The sequence below is a fragment of the Caretta caretta genome, chromosome 1, assembly GCF_965140235.1.
Source record: "Caretta caretta isolate rCarCar2 chromosome 1, rCarCar1.hap1, whole genome shotgun sequence".
Classification (NCBI taxonomy): Eukaryota; Metazoa; Chordata; order Testudines; family Cheloniidae; genus Caretta; species Caretta caretta.
Window position 1 is genome coordinate 188,731,148 of NC_134206.1, and position 17,696 is coordinate 188,748,843.

The 17,696-nt window shown below is 40.6% G+C and overlaps 1 protein-coding gene across 3 annotated transcripts in view; it reads right to left on the reverse strand.

The window, feature by feature from the left end:
* Positions 1-17,346, reverse strand: part of ARL6 (ARF like GTPase 6) — a 37,020-nt gene extending 19,674 nt beyond the window's left edge. Inside the window, exons 1-6 of one of the 3 annotated variants that reach the window (XM_048869950.2) lie at positions 17,207-17,346; positions 16,150-16,274; positions 14,601-14,681; positions 13,537-13,686; positions 10,833-10,894; positions 3,312-3,380 (exon numbers count right to left, since the gene is read on the reverse strand). In XM_048869950.2, coding sequence (XP_048725907.1) covers positions 3,312-3,380; positions 10,833-10,894; positions 13,537-13,659 — 254 coding nt within the window. In that variant the 5' untranslated portion in view covers positions 13,660-13,686; positions 14,601-14,681; positions 16,150-16,274; positions 17,207-17,346. Of the gene's footprint in view, positions 1-3,311; positions 3,381-10,832; positions 10,895-13,536; positions 13,687-14,600; positions 14,682-16,115; positions 16,275-16,903; positions 16,923-17,206 lie in introns of those variants that run through there. The other 2 variants (XM_048869962.2, XM_048869955.2) reach the window with 2 other exon arrangements.
* Between the last annotated feature and the right edge of the window lie 350 nt (positions 17,347-17,696).

Consider the following 17,696-nt stretch of genomic DNA (forward strand, 5'->3'; position numbering starts at 1 on the left):
CCAGTAGTTCTCAACCTTTTCTTCCTGCAGACCACTTGAAAATTGCTGAGGGTCTCAACAGATCACTTGATCTTTCCAGATGTTGTTTGTACCGTTAGCTAACTATTGTAATGCTCTTTGGATAAAAGCTCTATATATAAAAAAAAAAAACTTAATAAACTTTTTTTGTTTTACAAATAAAAGCACACAACTCATTTTAGTATCAGTAGTTTTACCTTTCTAATTCGATGGACATGCCCTCTCCCCCCCCCCCCCCCCGCCGTAGCAGCCATCGAGCTGGGGCTGGGGAGAAGGGGGGGTCTCTCCCCTGCCACAGCTGCCACAGACCTGAGGCTGGGAAGGAGGGGGGGGTCTCTTACTGGCAGCCGCAACCCTGGAGCTGGGAAAGTCGCCTCTCTGGCCGCCACAGCCCTGCACATCCCAAATTCCCCCCACCCCCTCTTCTCACCCCACTGCCCCCTCCACATACCCCCCCCCAGGCCACCACCTCACACGTGCATCTTCTCCAGGGTCTAGGCACTTAATTAGTGGAGCCACGCCTGCGCACCTCCACTAATTAGGTGGATGGCCCTTCATTCTCTTGTGTGTGGCTGCCCAGGCGCTCACCTTAGAGGGAACTACCGGGGGACCACCTGAACGGAGCTTGTGGACCATTGGTGGTCCACGGACCACAGTTTGAGAACCTCTGGTCTAAACCACTAGTATCTTGAAGAATGCAGAAACACTTTCAGTTTGCATAGCCAATTCAACTAGTGACTTTGTAGACTTAATATTGAGAGTTATTTTTGCTTTCTAACAAAGGGAAAACTGAAAATGTTTATAAGAGTATATCAATGGATTTTCTGAACTGTATACAAGAAACCCCATACATAATTTTGCATTTTATTTAAATTTTTGTAATCTTTTTCTCTGCATCCTAGTCTTCCTTGAAGGTCAGCTACCAGTATGTTTTTCCCTCTCATCTCCACAATACAACCCAATCCTGCAATTCTTGATCGCCTACCACGGCAATCAAAGAGAGTGGGAAATTTGGCCAAGTTAAGATTGCATGACTAGGCCCACATTTATTGGTGTGTATTGCATAAAAATCTAAATAAACTGTAAGCAAATGCTTAATATTTGTTGTGAATGTTCCAGCATATCTAAAACTACTCAAATAAAGTGTTAACAGCAGGTTTGTACAACAGTACTATAGTGAAGTTACAATTATAGCATATATTTACTTACAAAGAAACAAGATTCTCCTAGGTCTCACAGACACATACAAAAAAACCAAACCAACCAGTAACAGGGACAATACTCAAGAGTCAAGATACCACATGCATCATTAAATCAGATTTCGAGTTGTTAATGTACCCTTGAAGAGAGAGGTGTGAGCCAGATATGAAAAAAGTGCAAGTGTCAAGTACTTGGAAGTACCTACTTATGTGCACAGGTTCTAGATCAGACCTATAGATTAATTTAGCCATTTTTCTGTACTTGCAGTCTTGCTTATCTTTATTAGTTTATTATATTGCTTTTCTGTATGCTACTTTTAACTGGAATTAAATCCCATATAGATAAAAACTGCAGTGGATAGGGAGGATACTGATATTAGGGGGCACTGTAGTGTCAGTGTTACTGCTAAGAAACTATACTCAAACTGTGGACATGATACAAATGAAAACTAACCAGTTGTGCGCACACTGATTTTCTGCCACATAGGAGGATCACCTCAATGCCAGTTTTTAATACAGTGATGTCCTATCACACACTTTGACTGGAATTTTCAAAGCAGCTTCTGGGAATTTGGCATCCAAATTCCATCCAAATCCTGCACCTAACACCCTTAGGCTGCTTTGAAAACCCCAGCCCTAATGCAAATTTACAAAATACCTATCTACCTGACAATTTCTCAAACTGCCAATTAATTTTTGTAGGAAAAGCCCTCTATGTTAATCTCCAATTTTAAAAAAAAGGAGGAAGAGGAAAAATAAAGAATATTACAGCAAAGTTTATCACATAATAAACACATCAAAATTCAAGCATTCAAAATGGAGAATTCAGGTTACTTTTGTCCTGCTCACTACTGGCCTTCATATTCACATGAATGATGATAACAACTGAGACTAGTTTAGAAGATAGAAATCACTAAAAGAGAGTTTTAAATTTTAGTATCAGCAAGAAATAAAATGGAACAATCTAAAGAATAGGGCATATGCCAAAACAACAGCACAATTTTATTAAGCACATTTATTTGATTTTTGCCACAACATATAGGATAAAAGGCATAACATTTGTTAGTACCCTGATAATTACACAGATGCCTCGTTCTTTGAAACTTTGCATTATGATTGTCTATAAAAACAGCAGTAAATCAGCATCTTTTATGTTCATCCATGCCCCATAAAGTGGATATGAATGTCAGGAAAACGATAAGATATCCAACCTCTAACCTCTGATTCCCCAACTTTTTCTTTTTTTTTTTATATAAAGTGTTCAAATCTCTCCTTTTCTACACTGCCCTCAGTGAACTAACAACCAATCCCCATACATATGCTTGTTACCAACTGTTCATACATCTCCTTATTTTCTATCTCCACATGCTCCCCATCCCATGTTTTATTGTTCTAAGTGAGATGTGTTTTGAATTAATTTATACTAACAATTCAGTGTAAACCAGCAGGAAGTATAATGGTTTAACCAGAAACACACAGCTAGACCTAACACAAAGTTGATGTCTCAGTACAAGAATACTTAATGAGACTACCATAACCATTATAAAGCACTGGATAACTCCAAGCCAATTAGTTTAGAAGTGGGATGTTGCTTAAACCTTTGTTTAAGAACAATATTCTTAGTAACAGTAGTAGCATAAGAACCACACTCTTTCATGACTCATCTAAGCTGCTTATAAAGCCATCATTATAGATTTTAGGACTAATAATAATCAAAGAGGCTGGTAAAACCACACTTTCTAATTTTCGTATATTATAAAACCATATGGGACTATTGTGATCATCTAGTTCAACCTCCTGTAAAACAAAGGCTATAGGCCTTCCGTGAATTAATTCCTGTTTGAACTAGAGCATACCTTCTAGAGAAATATCAAATCTTGATTTAAATTTTTCTGGTTATGTAGAATCCACCACAACGATTGTTGTGCCAATGGTTAAATACCCTCACTTAAAAATGTGCATCTTATTCCCAGTCCAGATTTGTCTATCATCATCAACTCCCAGCTCTTTAACATGTTATATCTGTCTAGATTTTAAAAAATCTATTTAGCTACTATTAACAGCAATGTTTTAAAATAAAAAAAAATTACTCACTTGTAGTAATGTTCCCACAGGTTTCTGTATCTGCCTTGACCGGACATGTCAAACACTGTGAAAGACAAACTGAAAAGGAAGAAAGAGTGAGGTACAGATCCCATAGAACAAAAAAAATATATTTTCCTCATTTTAACACTTTTAAATGGACAATCAACTTAAAACATAGTAAATTAAAAAAAAAATTAAAATAAAAACTTCTGATATGACACCAAACCCCAAAGCCTTCCTGCCAGTTTTTGTGGTTATACAATCAATTTCCCATTAAGAAAAGGTTTTCTCTTCCCCCTTCTGCTGTGTGAAAGACCCCCCCCCCCAAAAACAGGGAAACTGACTACACACAGTAATGTCAAATTCAAAAAGTAAACAACCTGAAAAAATGGGGAGCGAAGTGTGTTTTCTGTATATCAATCAATTACAGCAATGGTATAATAGTAGGTAAATAAAATTCAGATGGAAATGTGATTTTTAAATTTCATGGCATGCCTTTAATATGCACAGATGGCTTTCATTGGCTTCAGTGGGAAGAACTATCCTTCAAGACAGAATTCTTACAAGGTAATATTTCAATTTGCTCAAAACTTGAGTACTATTGGGTTTCCCCAAGCAGTTAAGTGATCTACTGTAGCTTCAACATTTAACCCAAACACTAAGCACAATCGTAAGTCCACTTATGAAAGAGTTACAAAACAACATTTTGATCAACTTCTGGAATCAAATAAGTATCATCCATATAAATGAAACTAAGTACAATGTGGGCAAAGCTGGCCTACTGACATTATTTGTATTTGTATTAAGTTCAGTATTAGGAATTGTCTACAGAGGGAAACTGACCAGGTTCCTTAGAGCCCTGGAAGGAGCCAGGTCTCTAACTTCTCTGACCCCTCTTTCCTCCCACTCTGCAGCAGGACACAGTAGCAGCAGCAGGGACCAGCTCCAGCAGGCCCCACACATGGCCAGCACCACAGAAAGCAGCAGGAGAGGGACCTCTGGTCACTTTTTACTTCTTGAAAATTTGGAAATAGAAATGAAGGTTTTCTAAAAGGGGAAAGTGCAGCTCTGAATGCTCTCCCAGCCCCTCAGCACAGGAACCACCCCCATGAACAAGGCTCTCCTCTTACAAAGAAGGATCCCTGAGCCCCAGCCCTGCTTCTTCACCTTCACCACTACCTGCTGGTCAGAAGGCCACTATATAACTTACTCAGACATGATACTGTATGATTAAATGGGAAGTACCATCTCCCTCCCAAAGCAAGTAAAAGCAACAGGGGGTGTCACAACACTGACAATGTATTTCGAGAAAATGGATATCTGATCACATTGACGTTTTCTCTTGTGGGGCTCAAGCCTACCTAGTAATGACAGTGGCAATAATATTTGCATTGTTGTTATGCCACCACATTTCCAGCACACCCACCACTACTCCAGGAACACATTGCTCCAGCTCCACCCATTCCAAGGACTCAAGCAGGTTGCTGCACCAAAAAGATATACAACAGATCTGCCTTTCCTCTAGCATCTAGCAAACAAGACAACTGTTCCTTAACTTGGACCATCCCATGACATAATCCACTTCACTTGTCACTGTTCAAATTTGGAGGAACAGCCCAGGAAAACAGAAGAGCAGACATAAGAAGCTAGATTCCAGACAACTATCACCCATACGCTGCACAGGATCATTATCTAGGAACAGGTCAAAAGCAAACAGCACAAGCCACACAAACTAAAACTGATCTCAGTCCCTGGAAAAATCATGGAGCAGGTCCTCAAGGAATCAATTCTGAAGCGCTTAGAGGAGAGGAAAGTGATCAGGAACAATTAGCATGGATTCACCAAGGGCAAGTCATGCTGACTAATCTAATTGCCTTCTATGACAAGATAACTGGCTCTGTGGATGAGGGGAAAGCAGTAGACGTGTTGTTCCTTGACTTTAGCAAAGCTTTTGACACGGTCTCGCACAGTATTCTTGCCAGCAAGTTAAAGAAGTATGGGCTGGATGAATGGACTATAAGGTGAATAGAAAGCTGGCTAGATTGTCGGGCTCAACGGGTAGTGATCAATGGCTCTATGTCTAGTTGGCAGCTGGTATCAAGTGGAGTGCCCCAAGGGTCGGTCCTCGGGCCAGTTTTGTTCAATATGTTCATTAATGATCTGGAGGATGGTGTGGATTCCACCCTCAGCAAGTTTGCAGACAACACTAAACTGGGACGAGAGGTAGATATGCTGGAGAGTAGGGATAGGATATAGAGGGCCCTAGACAAATAGAGGATTGGGCCAAAAGAAATCTGATGAGGTTCAACAAGGACAAGTGCAGAGTCCTGCACATAAGACAGAAGAATCCCATGCACCACTACAGACTAGGGACCGAATGGCTGGCAGCAGTTCTGCAGAAAAGGACCTAGGGATTACAGTGGACGAGAAGCTGGATATGAGTCAGTGTGCCGTTGTTGCCAAGAAGGCCAATGGCATTTTGGGATGTATAAGTAGGGGCACTGCCAGCAGATCGAGGGACGTGATCGTTCCCCTCCATTTGACATTGGTGAGGCCTCATCTGGAGTATTGTGTCCAGTTTTGGGCTCCACACTACATGAAGGATGTGGAAAAATTGGAAAACGTCCAGCGGAGGGCAACAAAAATGATTAGGGGACTGGAACACATGAGTTATGAGGAGAGGCTGAGGGAAGTGGGATTGTTTAGTCTGCAGAAGAGAAGAATGGGGGGGGGATTTGATAGCTGCTTTCAACTACCTGAAAGGGGGTTCCAAAGAGGATGGATCTAGACTGTTCTCAGTGGTAGCTGATGACAGAATGAGGAGTAATGGTCTCAAGTTGCAGTGGGGGAGGTTTAGGTTGGATATTAGGAAAAACTTTTTCACTAGGAGGGTGGTAAAACACTGGAATGCGTTACCTAGGGAGGTGGTGGAATCTCCTTCCTTAGAAGTTTTTAAGGTCACGCTTGACAAAGCCCTGGCTGGGATGATTTAGTTGGGGATTGGTCCTGCTTTGAGCACAGGGTTGGACTAGATGACCTCGTGAGGTCCCTTCCAACCCTGACATTCTATGATTCTGTGATGCCGATTATTGCAAGATCTGCCATAGCAAAGAACAAACAAACAAACCAACCCAAAACACGTGACCATGTCAGCGATGAAGCACCTGAAAAAAGCTGCATCACTGAGACCTATCTGGATGACACCAGGAGCCCTGTGCTCGTCCACCCCATTCCTCCAGGATAATCAGTATGTCACAGAACAAGACAAGAAGGCAGGCAGCACTGTATTAATCTTCTCTGCAAACCTCAAATGCAGAGGTCCCTCAAAAGAAAGACAACTTTATTCAAATTCAGAGACGTGATGCTAGAAACCAGAGCCAAAACTAACAGATTTTATGCTAGTTTACAGGCCACTACAGATTCAAGGATTCATCAAGGAGCTCAGATACCTTGTTGAAACACCCCCAGACTACTCATCATTTGACATCAACAAAATCAACAAGGTTACAAGGCAGAAGCCCCAAAACTCATCACCTCATTTGCCTTCCTAGGAGTTTCATAGGTCATCTCAGGTCTAATCCAAGCAGCTGGTTTACTCTGGACCTGAGCTGGGGCCTGTATGTCAAGACGGAAGTCATCACAACCCAGCCACTGTACTGGACGGGCCATGGCCTCTTTAAAGCAGTGGTCACGGACCTTCCAGCTCGCAGGCAACATGATAGACCAGTAGTCCTGATTTGACCAAAGACTCTCATACTCCAATAAATTCTAAGGCCTGCTAAAGGACAGCAGCACTCCATCCACTCTCCCCATCCCCACCCCCCCGCAGCTTCCCTTTGCTTCCTGGCCATTTTCTGCAGGGAAGCACAGGAATTCTGCGGGGGGGGGGGCGCAATTTCTGCAGGCACACAGAATCCCCCCCAGGAGTACTAGATGTAAATCTTATCTGGTAGGTGGTGCCCAGGAATACAGCCCATATGTAAGATGCCAGTATATAGTCAATATTTATAAATTCAGATACAAAAATGATACATGAATATAAACAATCAGCAAATCATAACTTTTTCATTGACATCTTGCATGATATGCTTTGTACAAAATTTGTTGCAATTGTCTAACAGTGGCAATATTAATGGTGACATTTCAATCATAGAGCATCACACACACCACTGTCACCAAGATAGCCCAGTGATTGGACAGCTAATGGATGAACAGTTGGCTCAAGCTTAATAAACCTGAGAAAAACAGAAGTGATGCTGGTAGGCAGAAGAAAACATTTTGAGGAATTTGCAGCCACAATGCAGTCTTCTTTGCTTGAAGGTGCTTATGGAGAATTCATTAATTTGGTCTGTGGTTTGGAAGAACTCTTGGATTCCTTGCTGATGCTAAGCTCTCACATAACAGCATTTGTGATGAATGTTTTCTATCAACTTCAGTTGATTAGGAGACTTCAGCGTATCCTGGTGAATGATTACTTGGCCTCTGTTATTCATGCCTTCATCACTTCTCAGCCATACTACAACAATGTGATAGTGATACATTAGGGCATGAAGCCTTCAGCACTTAGGAAACTTTGATTAGTAAGTGCATTTCTCAGCAACACAGATCTCCATGAATACATAAAAGCTGTCCTCTGCTCTCTACACTTGACTGTGGTCAACAACTAAGCTCCTCTGGCACAAGGGAACTTTCTACAATAAGAGTAAATAAAGCTTGTCTGTGTGGCAGACAACTTTCTCAGGGGCCAGTCTGAAACTGGAATGAAATCCTTCATAAACTAAGGACCATCACAAACCTCAGCACCTTTCACTCTAAGTACTAAGTGCATTTCTTTGTGTTTATACATAACAACAAACACCACCACCACCACCACATATATTCAAGCAAAAAACCCAAAACAAAACAATAACCCTAAAGCCCTACCAAAACAAGACACTCCGCTGCACACGCTTCTCCACCTGGGAGAGGATGAGAGAACAAACACTACGTGACTGATGTGCGGTCACATTGCTTAATGCACTGCTGGAAGGAACTCAGGTACTAAGGTTCTTAAACCGTGCTCATCACCAATCTATATAATAAGATTCCAGGAATTGTCAGTGTTTTTCATTCTGAAGCCTAACAGGTCTGTTGAATCAGTGTAAAGTGACGGAAACAGCTACAAGCATGGTTGAGAGCTTTTTTTGTTCATTATATCATGAGGCTGAATCATCACTGGATCTCAGTCTGTTACAGTTCAGTATTTAATTTCTCAGTCATTTTGACTTTTACATATACGGAGTGTCTAGCTACAGTAAGGCATGCATATATTACTCCTGGGGAAATTCTGCACCAAATAATTACGTGCACAATATTTTAAAATTCTGTATATTTATATTGTGTTGTTTTGACAAATAAACCATGCCAATTTCATTTATTTTGGTAATTTATTTCTGTCACCAAGTAGGTAACAATACAGACCAAAGATTTTTTTTTTTATTTTTTTTTTGGGACAGATTCCTTACTAGGCATATTAATACAAAACTCCCTCCCCCCCCGGAAAATATATTCTGCCCAAGAAGTGCTGCAGTTCCACCTTGTTCCCACCAGAGGCAGCTATGGTGCCAGAACAGCCAGCTGCATTCATGTGGCTGGTTGTTCTGGCACCACAGTGGCCTCTTGTGGGCAAAAGGTGGAACTGCAGTACTTCTTGGGCAGAAATGTATTTTCTGCAGGAAAAAATAAAATGTATGTGGGACACATGAATTTTGCACATCAGCAGATGCGCAAAATTTTCCCAGAAGTAATCTATGTTATACCAAGTGTTCTAGACCACTGTGATAGAATTAACTCAACCAATCACCACTCTTTACAGCTAAATTTGCATGCAACAATTTCATTTGTTGTATGAGGGAGCCTGCAGTGATGGTCCAAATGCCACAACCATGCACCCAACTATCACCTATACAAACCAAGACATCTCCCAGCACAACTCCCAGACACAAAAACACGATCAGCATACACAATAACCTCAAATACACATTCCCTCCCCCGCAACACACACTCCTTATTCGCTACCTGCACAAATCCACATAACTGTTCCAGCACAATACACATATTCTCATATTTAGCATAAAACCATGAAACTCGAGTGGCAAAGCTGCAAGTTGCTCACTAGTATAAAACAGAATAAACTATTCTGTAATATCTACTCAAGAATATCTCCCTATATGGAGACTTATTCCAAAATAAGGGTGCTTTTTTCTGATTTGGATTAATCCACTTTGGAATTGGATTAGGCTAAACTGGAAAAAAAAATAAAAAAGCACTCTTATTCCAGAATACCAGTCGCCACACAGGGAGCAATTCTGGAGTAGCTATTGTGCTTTAAATTCCACACCTTACCTTATTTAAAAATAATGTCCCTGTGTAGACAAACCCTTTGCATACTGGAAAATGGCTCTGACAGTAACCTCAGATAAATCTTTCATGAGCTGAAGAAAGCATTTTAAACATTCTTGTTGTGTATGAAAATGTGATTGCCACTCTGCCTCCCCTGCTAACCAACTCAAAAAGCAGATAAAGGACAGCAATACAGAGGGATATATACTGTCCTCTCCTAGCAGTGGTCAAAGCACTGTGATGCTGTGATTTGTAGGTGATATAAGGTGACCCAAAGCAATTAAAAATATTACTCCCATCAATCCCAGTCATCCAAGTTCAAGCAAGAAACGCATGAATTTCTTGCAGGTCTCCCAACCAATAGGCCACATTACTTTCAAGACTGCCTGCACACCTTTTTCAAAATACTGTCAAGTTATATTTAGGGGTTTTTCATTATTCTCCCATATTTTTTCTATTTTTTTTAGACACACAAGTGGGGTGTGTTGAGGCAATTGCCTGTCTACCATCCTTCTTGAAACTGATGATGTCCCCCCTCTTTTCCTGACTTTAAACAATGCAACTTTCATATTTTCAAGGCTACAGCCACCATTTTTCAGTTAATGAAAGAAGACTGAAATCCATTCAAAGTATCTCAGTGATACTTCTTAACCTAGTACAGACTAATATTCAGTGATTTGAGACATGCCTAAAGACTACACACACTGAATTGGTAGAGTGCCAGCCCTACTGATTCTATAAGTGAGGCCAGAAATCAAAGCCAAATCTCTCATGTGATACCGCAAAACATTATTGGCCTCTTCACACATTAGAGAACTGCACCAGAACATACAACATATTGTGATACAGCAACATGAGTGACTCAAATGACACTTCATTACATCACCACACATCATCACATTTGATTACATCACGCTGAAAGAGAGAGAGACTAATTTGGGGAGGGGGAAAGGGACAGCTCAGTGGTTTGAGCATTGGCCTGCTAAACCCAGGGTTGTGAGTTCAATCCTTGAGGGGGCCATTTAGGGATCTGGGGGAAAAATTGGGGATTGGTCCTGCTTTGAGCAGGGGGTTGGATTAGATGACCTCCTGAGGTCCCTTCCAACTCTGATATTCTATGATTCTATGTGTACACAAAAGTGGTGTTACCTGGATGTCTTGAATTTTTCTATACTGAATCCTATTGTTGGAACTATGTCTTGAGTTTGAGCCTTAAAGAGAGAAAATTCATGTTTTACAACAAACTCATGTTAAGTTAGATACAGCAATTGAAATGTAACTTCATTTCTAAATTACTTATATTTCCCAAAATTTTGGTGCAATATATAATATTCAGGAAACATTTGAGTAACACAGAATGGATGGACATGGCAGGTATTTAACATACTTTCCCAGGATTTCCTCCATCTCAAGATCCAAGTTTTGGATTTTCTAGCAAAAAAATTGAGACCTTGTATTACTTATGACCAAGGCTCAGGAGTGAGGACGTTTCAGCCTTAATACTGAATTCCTTTGCTTTTGCAACAAACTAAGTTATAGTTTATGTACAGATTATGTACTGACCAGAGCTAAGTAACATACTATCACAGAAAGTGATAGCTTTCTGGGTTGAAGAGTTACCAATGAGGTCAGAGTACAAAGAATCCAAGTATTTCTACCCTCTGGAGGTCATAATTTCAACCCAAAGAGAAGTATATTATACCTCACCTTTAAATAGAAAGAGAGAACATATTGCCCCAATATTCTTTATCGCAAGCTATTTACGTTGGGAAGCAGTAGCTTGAAATTTTAGGTTCTTATGTTGCACTAGTTCTTAGTCAACTACCAGAGCACTTCAAAGAAATTACCACATTTACCAAAGAAGGGAAGGTTGGGACAAAATAGAGCACCACGGCTCAACAAAAAGCCTGGTTACCAGTGCAACTTTTCTGGAAAGTTGGTGCAATATGACAGAATCTTTCAGAAAAAATAAGGGTTGCAAAGAGTCCAGCTATTTGAGACAATAAGAGGCTCTAAAACTTTATTTATAAAAGATGTTTACAAGCAACTGGCTTTCCCCCACATACACACTAAAACTGGCTTAGTTTATTGATCTTTAAAACTATTTTATATATATATATATATATATATATATATATATATATAAAAAATAAAAAAAAGTTATTTTCACCACCACAAGAAGTAGTTTGGCCAACAGTTTCCATCAAGAGGTCACAACTATGCACTGAACATAGAAGGTACAACTTTCCTTCAAGGGTATCTTACACTAGAAATTACAGATGACTTATTTGAATTTCATAACTAAACAGTGGAGAACAAAATTGTAGCTGGCAGGTAAAAAAGGGAGGTCTTTTAAATGCCTCTCTCAAGCTCTCTCAGCAAGGTGACTGCTCAGCCTGAAATATATTCATTGGCTTTGTACTCTGATGATTAGCTGACAGTTCAGAGCAATTTGTCAGGTGAACGAATTCATTTATCAGAATTAGTAGTTTTCAGGGACACTGATCTAATTAAGTTTGTTACATTTTAACAAATTAATAAAATAGTGTTATCGCATATTTTCACTTTACAATACATTCACAAATAACGACCATAATATGACTAATGAAGTAAACAGGAGGAGACAGTTTCTACTTGCTTTGCTTATATAATTAGCTTATCTATTTTAGGGTTTTCTATTGTGCCCATCATTGCCATATCTTAGCACTAACTTCAAGACTTGACCCATCCTCTGGATACTGCACTGTTTTGAGGCATATTATAAAAACAAATGTTATAATACAATCCCAAGGTCATCACTTTTGAGAACAAAGCCAGAAAAATAATAATGTGCTGGTTGTGGCAGCTTGCATCTACACACGGCTAAAAAGTAATTTTATAGATATCTAGTTTACATTTATAGATCCAATTACATTTTATCAGAAGCAAAATTACTGGAGCAAGAAACATTAGACTCTCAGTACCTTTATAAATTGCAACTTGATATGACATGTTTTTGCTAAAAAGTCTCCTCCTTTAAGATATCAGTCTTCATTTAAATACATAATAGGATGTTAACAAATAAACAATTATGTTTTGTGACAGTTAAGGTTACATCAGGCTACACTTAACCCATCGGAATCCTTGAATGCATGGAAATAAAAAGGTAGGGAAGAGTTTCCAGTTTTCAATGGTACAGTCACTCCATAAGTCATTCAGTTCATCACCAAACCATATCAAAGAGCAGTATGTACCCTTCATCACAATCAGTTACACAAGACATTGATGGTGAACTCATACTCTCTTTTTATCAATGGATTAGTACATCTGATGGTCACAGTCCATTAATTTAGAAAGTACCAATGATGAATTCACCATAAAAAAGTTTTGCATTCTCATTCTTAATTTCCTAGTTATGCAGCACCATCTTTAATCAATAATAGTCTAAGACAAAGATAATGATGTTTACAGACAAGTGCTAGTTGCAGTAAAACTGTACTTGTCCCAAACCATTAAAGTTTCAAACGATAATATTTATTTCTTCAAAATAAAAACAGTTTCCACAGCCCACTTTTAATCTCGTCCATCATAAACCCTTCTTTATCCTGTGATCTGAGAAGACAGTAGGCATATTAGTAGGTAGTGGGGGTTGTTTTTTAACCACTATTTTAAAAAAATATGTATATACACATATACATAAAGCGAGGTTTGCAAACGGACTGAAGCTTTATTTCGGGGGGGGGAAGGGGGAAAGGGGCATTTTTATACATTATATTTTCTAAGCTTATAAACAGACCTCCACTTTTTTTCCTCTATATCAACTTTGCAGTAACATTTGGTAATAAAGAGTTAGCAGTGAACTAAGGTTACTTACATTTGAAGGTTTAAGTTTATTAATGATAGTTGTTTTGCCACTATTGTCCAACCCAAGGCACAAAACATGAACCTCCTTCTTCTTCAGACCAAGCCATCCTGCTAGCTTATCAAACAATCCCATGATTCTGATTCAATGCACAGAGACCACCTGTGATTCAGAAGAAAGGAAAAGGAAATCTCTATTTAAAATGGTTACGGTACCAGGGGTCTAGCACAGTAGGTAGGCATGTGGGTCAGAAGTCCTCAGGCTTTTAAAAGGACAATATGAATAAGACCCTATACAAGCAGTGTCACGGCAGGTTTGGTTAATACTGAAAGTAAACAGAGTGTAAGCTGATTACTGGGAAGAAGCCTGACACAAAAGTAGATTGTGCTTATATAGACAGTGTTATAAGTAGCCAATGTCCTTGTCAGTATTGCTAGCCAATGAATCATTAGTCAAAGTGTTCTAGTGATACAAATGCCAACAAGACTAACACTTCATTATCTTTTACTAAACTTCACCAATGACATTTATATAATATTTTAAACTATCAGAAGTCCAGCCAGTCATCACAATTTACATCATAAAATCTTCATGGTGTAATTTTGCAAAACAACATTTGCCTTTTCACACACCTACTGTAAGGTTATTGAAACCAAAACTGTAAATAAAGTATGATTAATTGAAACCATAACTGAAATGAGTTATTAATGTTGGTATTAAGAACTGTACATTAGGAAATAGTTAACTGTAAACAGAAACTGATTATGACGGATTAGTCAGAGATGTAGCCAGACAATATAAACACACTGCTACTTGTCAGAGGGAAGCCAAATTGTTACTTAGGCCCAGAAACTGTCTTTGTTCAGCAGTAGGGGGACTAAAAGGCGCTTGTGTTGTGAATTCTCTTACAGCATCTGCTTGGACATACTGTATATAGAAAACTAAGAACTGGCAGTCCTTGAAAGCTACCATCAGGGAATAATTTCAACATGTGATAATTGACACTGAATGTCTGTGGCACTCTAATAAAACATACATAATGCCAAAAGAATTTTCAGGAGGAAAAAAAATTTCACCTTGTATAGAGAACAGAACTATACACAACTCAGTTCCAGACACTGTCGGTGAATGCAGATTACCAAGAAACTTTCTGGAGGCTGGGAGAAAGAGGAAAGGAAAGCTGATAGACTATTCAGTCCCATTAGCTCAAAAATACCTTACAATATGAAAACCAAGATCGAATATTTAAATATTAAATTATTCTAAACACATTTAAAAGAAAATTACAGTTATTTTACCCACCACATTAGCTTAAAGTACGCATGGCAAGAAGTGGATGTAGTAGAAAGTCTACTTAGAACAGATTTATAATTTCTATGATGTACTGTGTCTGAAACACTCTGCTTCGGGAATTCTACTAATATATTGTGTAGCTATATGTTCAACAGCATGTGCCTTAATTAAGTTGCTACTGAAGTAGTTTAACTTATTTGCTATTGGTAGTATTTCTTTTACAAATAGGAGTTTGTCAATGAACTGCCATAACTGTTTAATTTTCATTTTTCTTCTAGCTCTTTTTGATTCTGTTTGATAAAATAAAAGCTTTTTACATTTCTGGATACAACCATAAAGCTTGTACTTTGTCAAAATGAACCTGACCAGAATCATGTTCTCCAAAACGTGCCATTTTGTTGTCTGCACAAGAGATTTGTCTGTATTCTGAAAGAGTAGCCAAAGAGGAAAGATACTTTCTGTTGAAAATTCTATAGTAAAGTACAATGACAAAGCTGACTTGGTCACTTGTGATAGTTTGATGATAAAAAAAGAGTCACTCCGATGGTGATAGAATGAGCAAAGAACACAAATACTATAAAGGTACACACTGATGTTCTAGAAAACTGAAAACTTAACTTTACTAAAACCTACAATAGTGACTTTAATGTAACACAGAAGTTATACTGTATGTTTATGTATTTTTAAGAGCGTGACACATCAAATTTTCAACACCAACATTAACTCATCCTCATTACACACATCAGGCATATTTAATGGTAAAGTATATAAACATGAATATTAATCAAAGAACATATTGAACAAGAAAATACAGGTACAGAATATACTACATATATGCAATGCTGCTGAATTAACATTGCTGTTGGGACCTTCACTTTTTTTTTTAGTGATTTCATCTGGGCTGCTCTATTGTGGCAACAACTATTTCATTATAAATATTATTGTTTAACAGAATAATCATGCTATTGCTTAATATTAGGTATAAACTTCTAAAATGAGATTAGGATTATTTAAATGCCAACAGTGGGGACTGGGTGCCAGCCTTTACAGCAGCAGACAGGTTTCTGCAAGGCTGGGTTAACAAAGGTTTTAATTTCACAAAAGGAGAAAGAAAAAACGTTACTGTTTTAAGAAGGTCAATCAATTGCAAGATATGTAGGGCACAGAAAAAATGCTGTTAGTGCCCAAAATCTAGGAAGCTAGTATTTTTTGGGAGGAAAAATAATACGGACAAAACATTAAGCCAGTTTGTTTGAAAGACAGCGTTGTGTGTGTGTGTGTTTCAATAAAGCACTTACAGGCTAATTCATGGAAACAGTCCTAGCAGTATACCTCAATAGCTGGGGGAACTTGATGGTGCTGGCAGTGAAAGGCGACAGCCCCAGGCACAAAGGAGAGAGACACTATCAATGTCTTAGAAGCAGATCCCATATCCTTGCTTAAGCCCACTGGTCCACCTAGGCAGGAAATATGCAGAGTGATGACACAAAGGAGAGAGGGGCTTCAGAAGACTCAAAAGTCTTAGATGCCAGGTGAGCATATTCTCAAGCAATCTCTGAACTGCTTAAAACTTTATTTGCTATCCCGCTAAAGCAAACAAGTGGACATGAAGTACACAATCCTCAATGACAGGTTTCAGAGTAACAGCCGTGTTAGTCTGTATTCGCAAAAAGAAAAGGAGGACTTGTGGCACCTTAGAGACTAACCAATTTATTTGAGCATGAGCTTTCGTGAGCTACAGTGAGCTGTAGCTCACGAAAGCTCATGCTCAAATAAATTGGTTAGTCTCTAAGGTGCCACAAGTACTCCTTTTCTTTTTAATCCTCAATGAGATCTTTATACCCACCCAGTTTCAAACCGAGGCCATTTTTTCTAGCAGCATTCCATAAATAACACTTTATAATTTTATCAAAGAACATACAACACAGAAAAATGTGCTCCCAGACACCTGCCCTTCACCCTCCGACCTGCCCTCCCCTTAGCTAAAGAGAAAAAGGGAAGAGAAATGACAGCAGTTAACTTAATCTTCAGGAAGAAACTAAGCAGGAAAATTTTCAGACAGTCGTGTGAAAACAAGGAATTTTACTGGCAGTCGCTCGGAGAGGGCAACGCACCCGCCCCGCACCCTGCGCAGGGACCGGGGCAGAGGCCAGCGCCGCTCAGCGCACCAGGGCAGGACCCCTCTGTTCGCGCTTTGCCCGCGCGGGGGGCGGGGGGGGGAGAAACCGGCCCCCGCAACAAGCGGCGCGGGACCGGCTGCGGCTCGCAGACCCGGCTCCGGCCGGGGCGGGCAAAGGGCTGACCGGGGGGAGGAACGGGGCCACCCCCCGCCCAGGCCGCGCCCAGCAGCCTCCTGCCCTGCCCCGCCCCTAGGCCGGGAGCCCCCTACCGCGCCTCGCCCTGCACCGAGGCCTCGCCACCCGCTCGCGGGGGGGGCGCTGCTGGAGCCCACCGGAGCCCCGCCCAACCAGCAACCGCCGCCTGCGCCGTTGCCTAGGAGACCACGCCGCCAGCGCGCGCGACCCTGACGCGACCCCGCCCTTCCTCCCACAAGCCCCTTTACTCCACCCTCTTCCAATCCCCACACGTGTAGCCCCGCCCCCTCCTCCTGCTCGCCCGGCATAAGCTCCGCCCCCTTCTCCGATCCGCCATCCGGCAACTCCGCCCCGTCCGGCGTTAGCTCCGCCCCCTCCGCCAATTCCCCCCCCCCCTCCCCGCCGGTGCGGCGAGGCGCTGGGGGCCTGTAGGTCGCGAGCCGCGCCGCGCAAGATGCATCCCAGCGACCCCGGCCCTGCCGCAGCAGCTCCCAGCCCGGGGGCTACCTGGGCTGCTGCTGGTGTCAGGTTCATCGTCCGCCTTAAGCAGGAGAGACAGGCCTG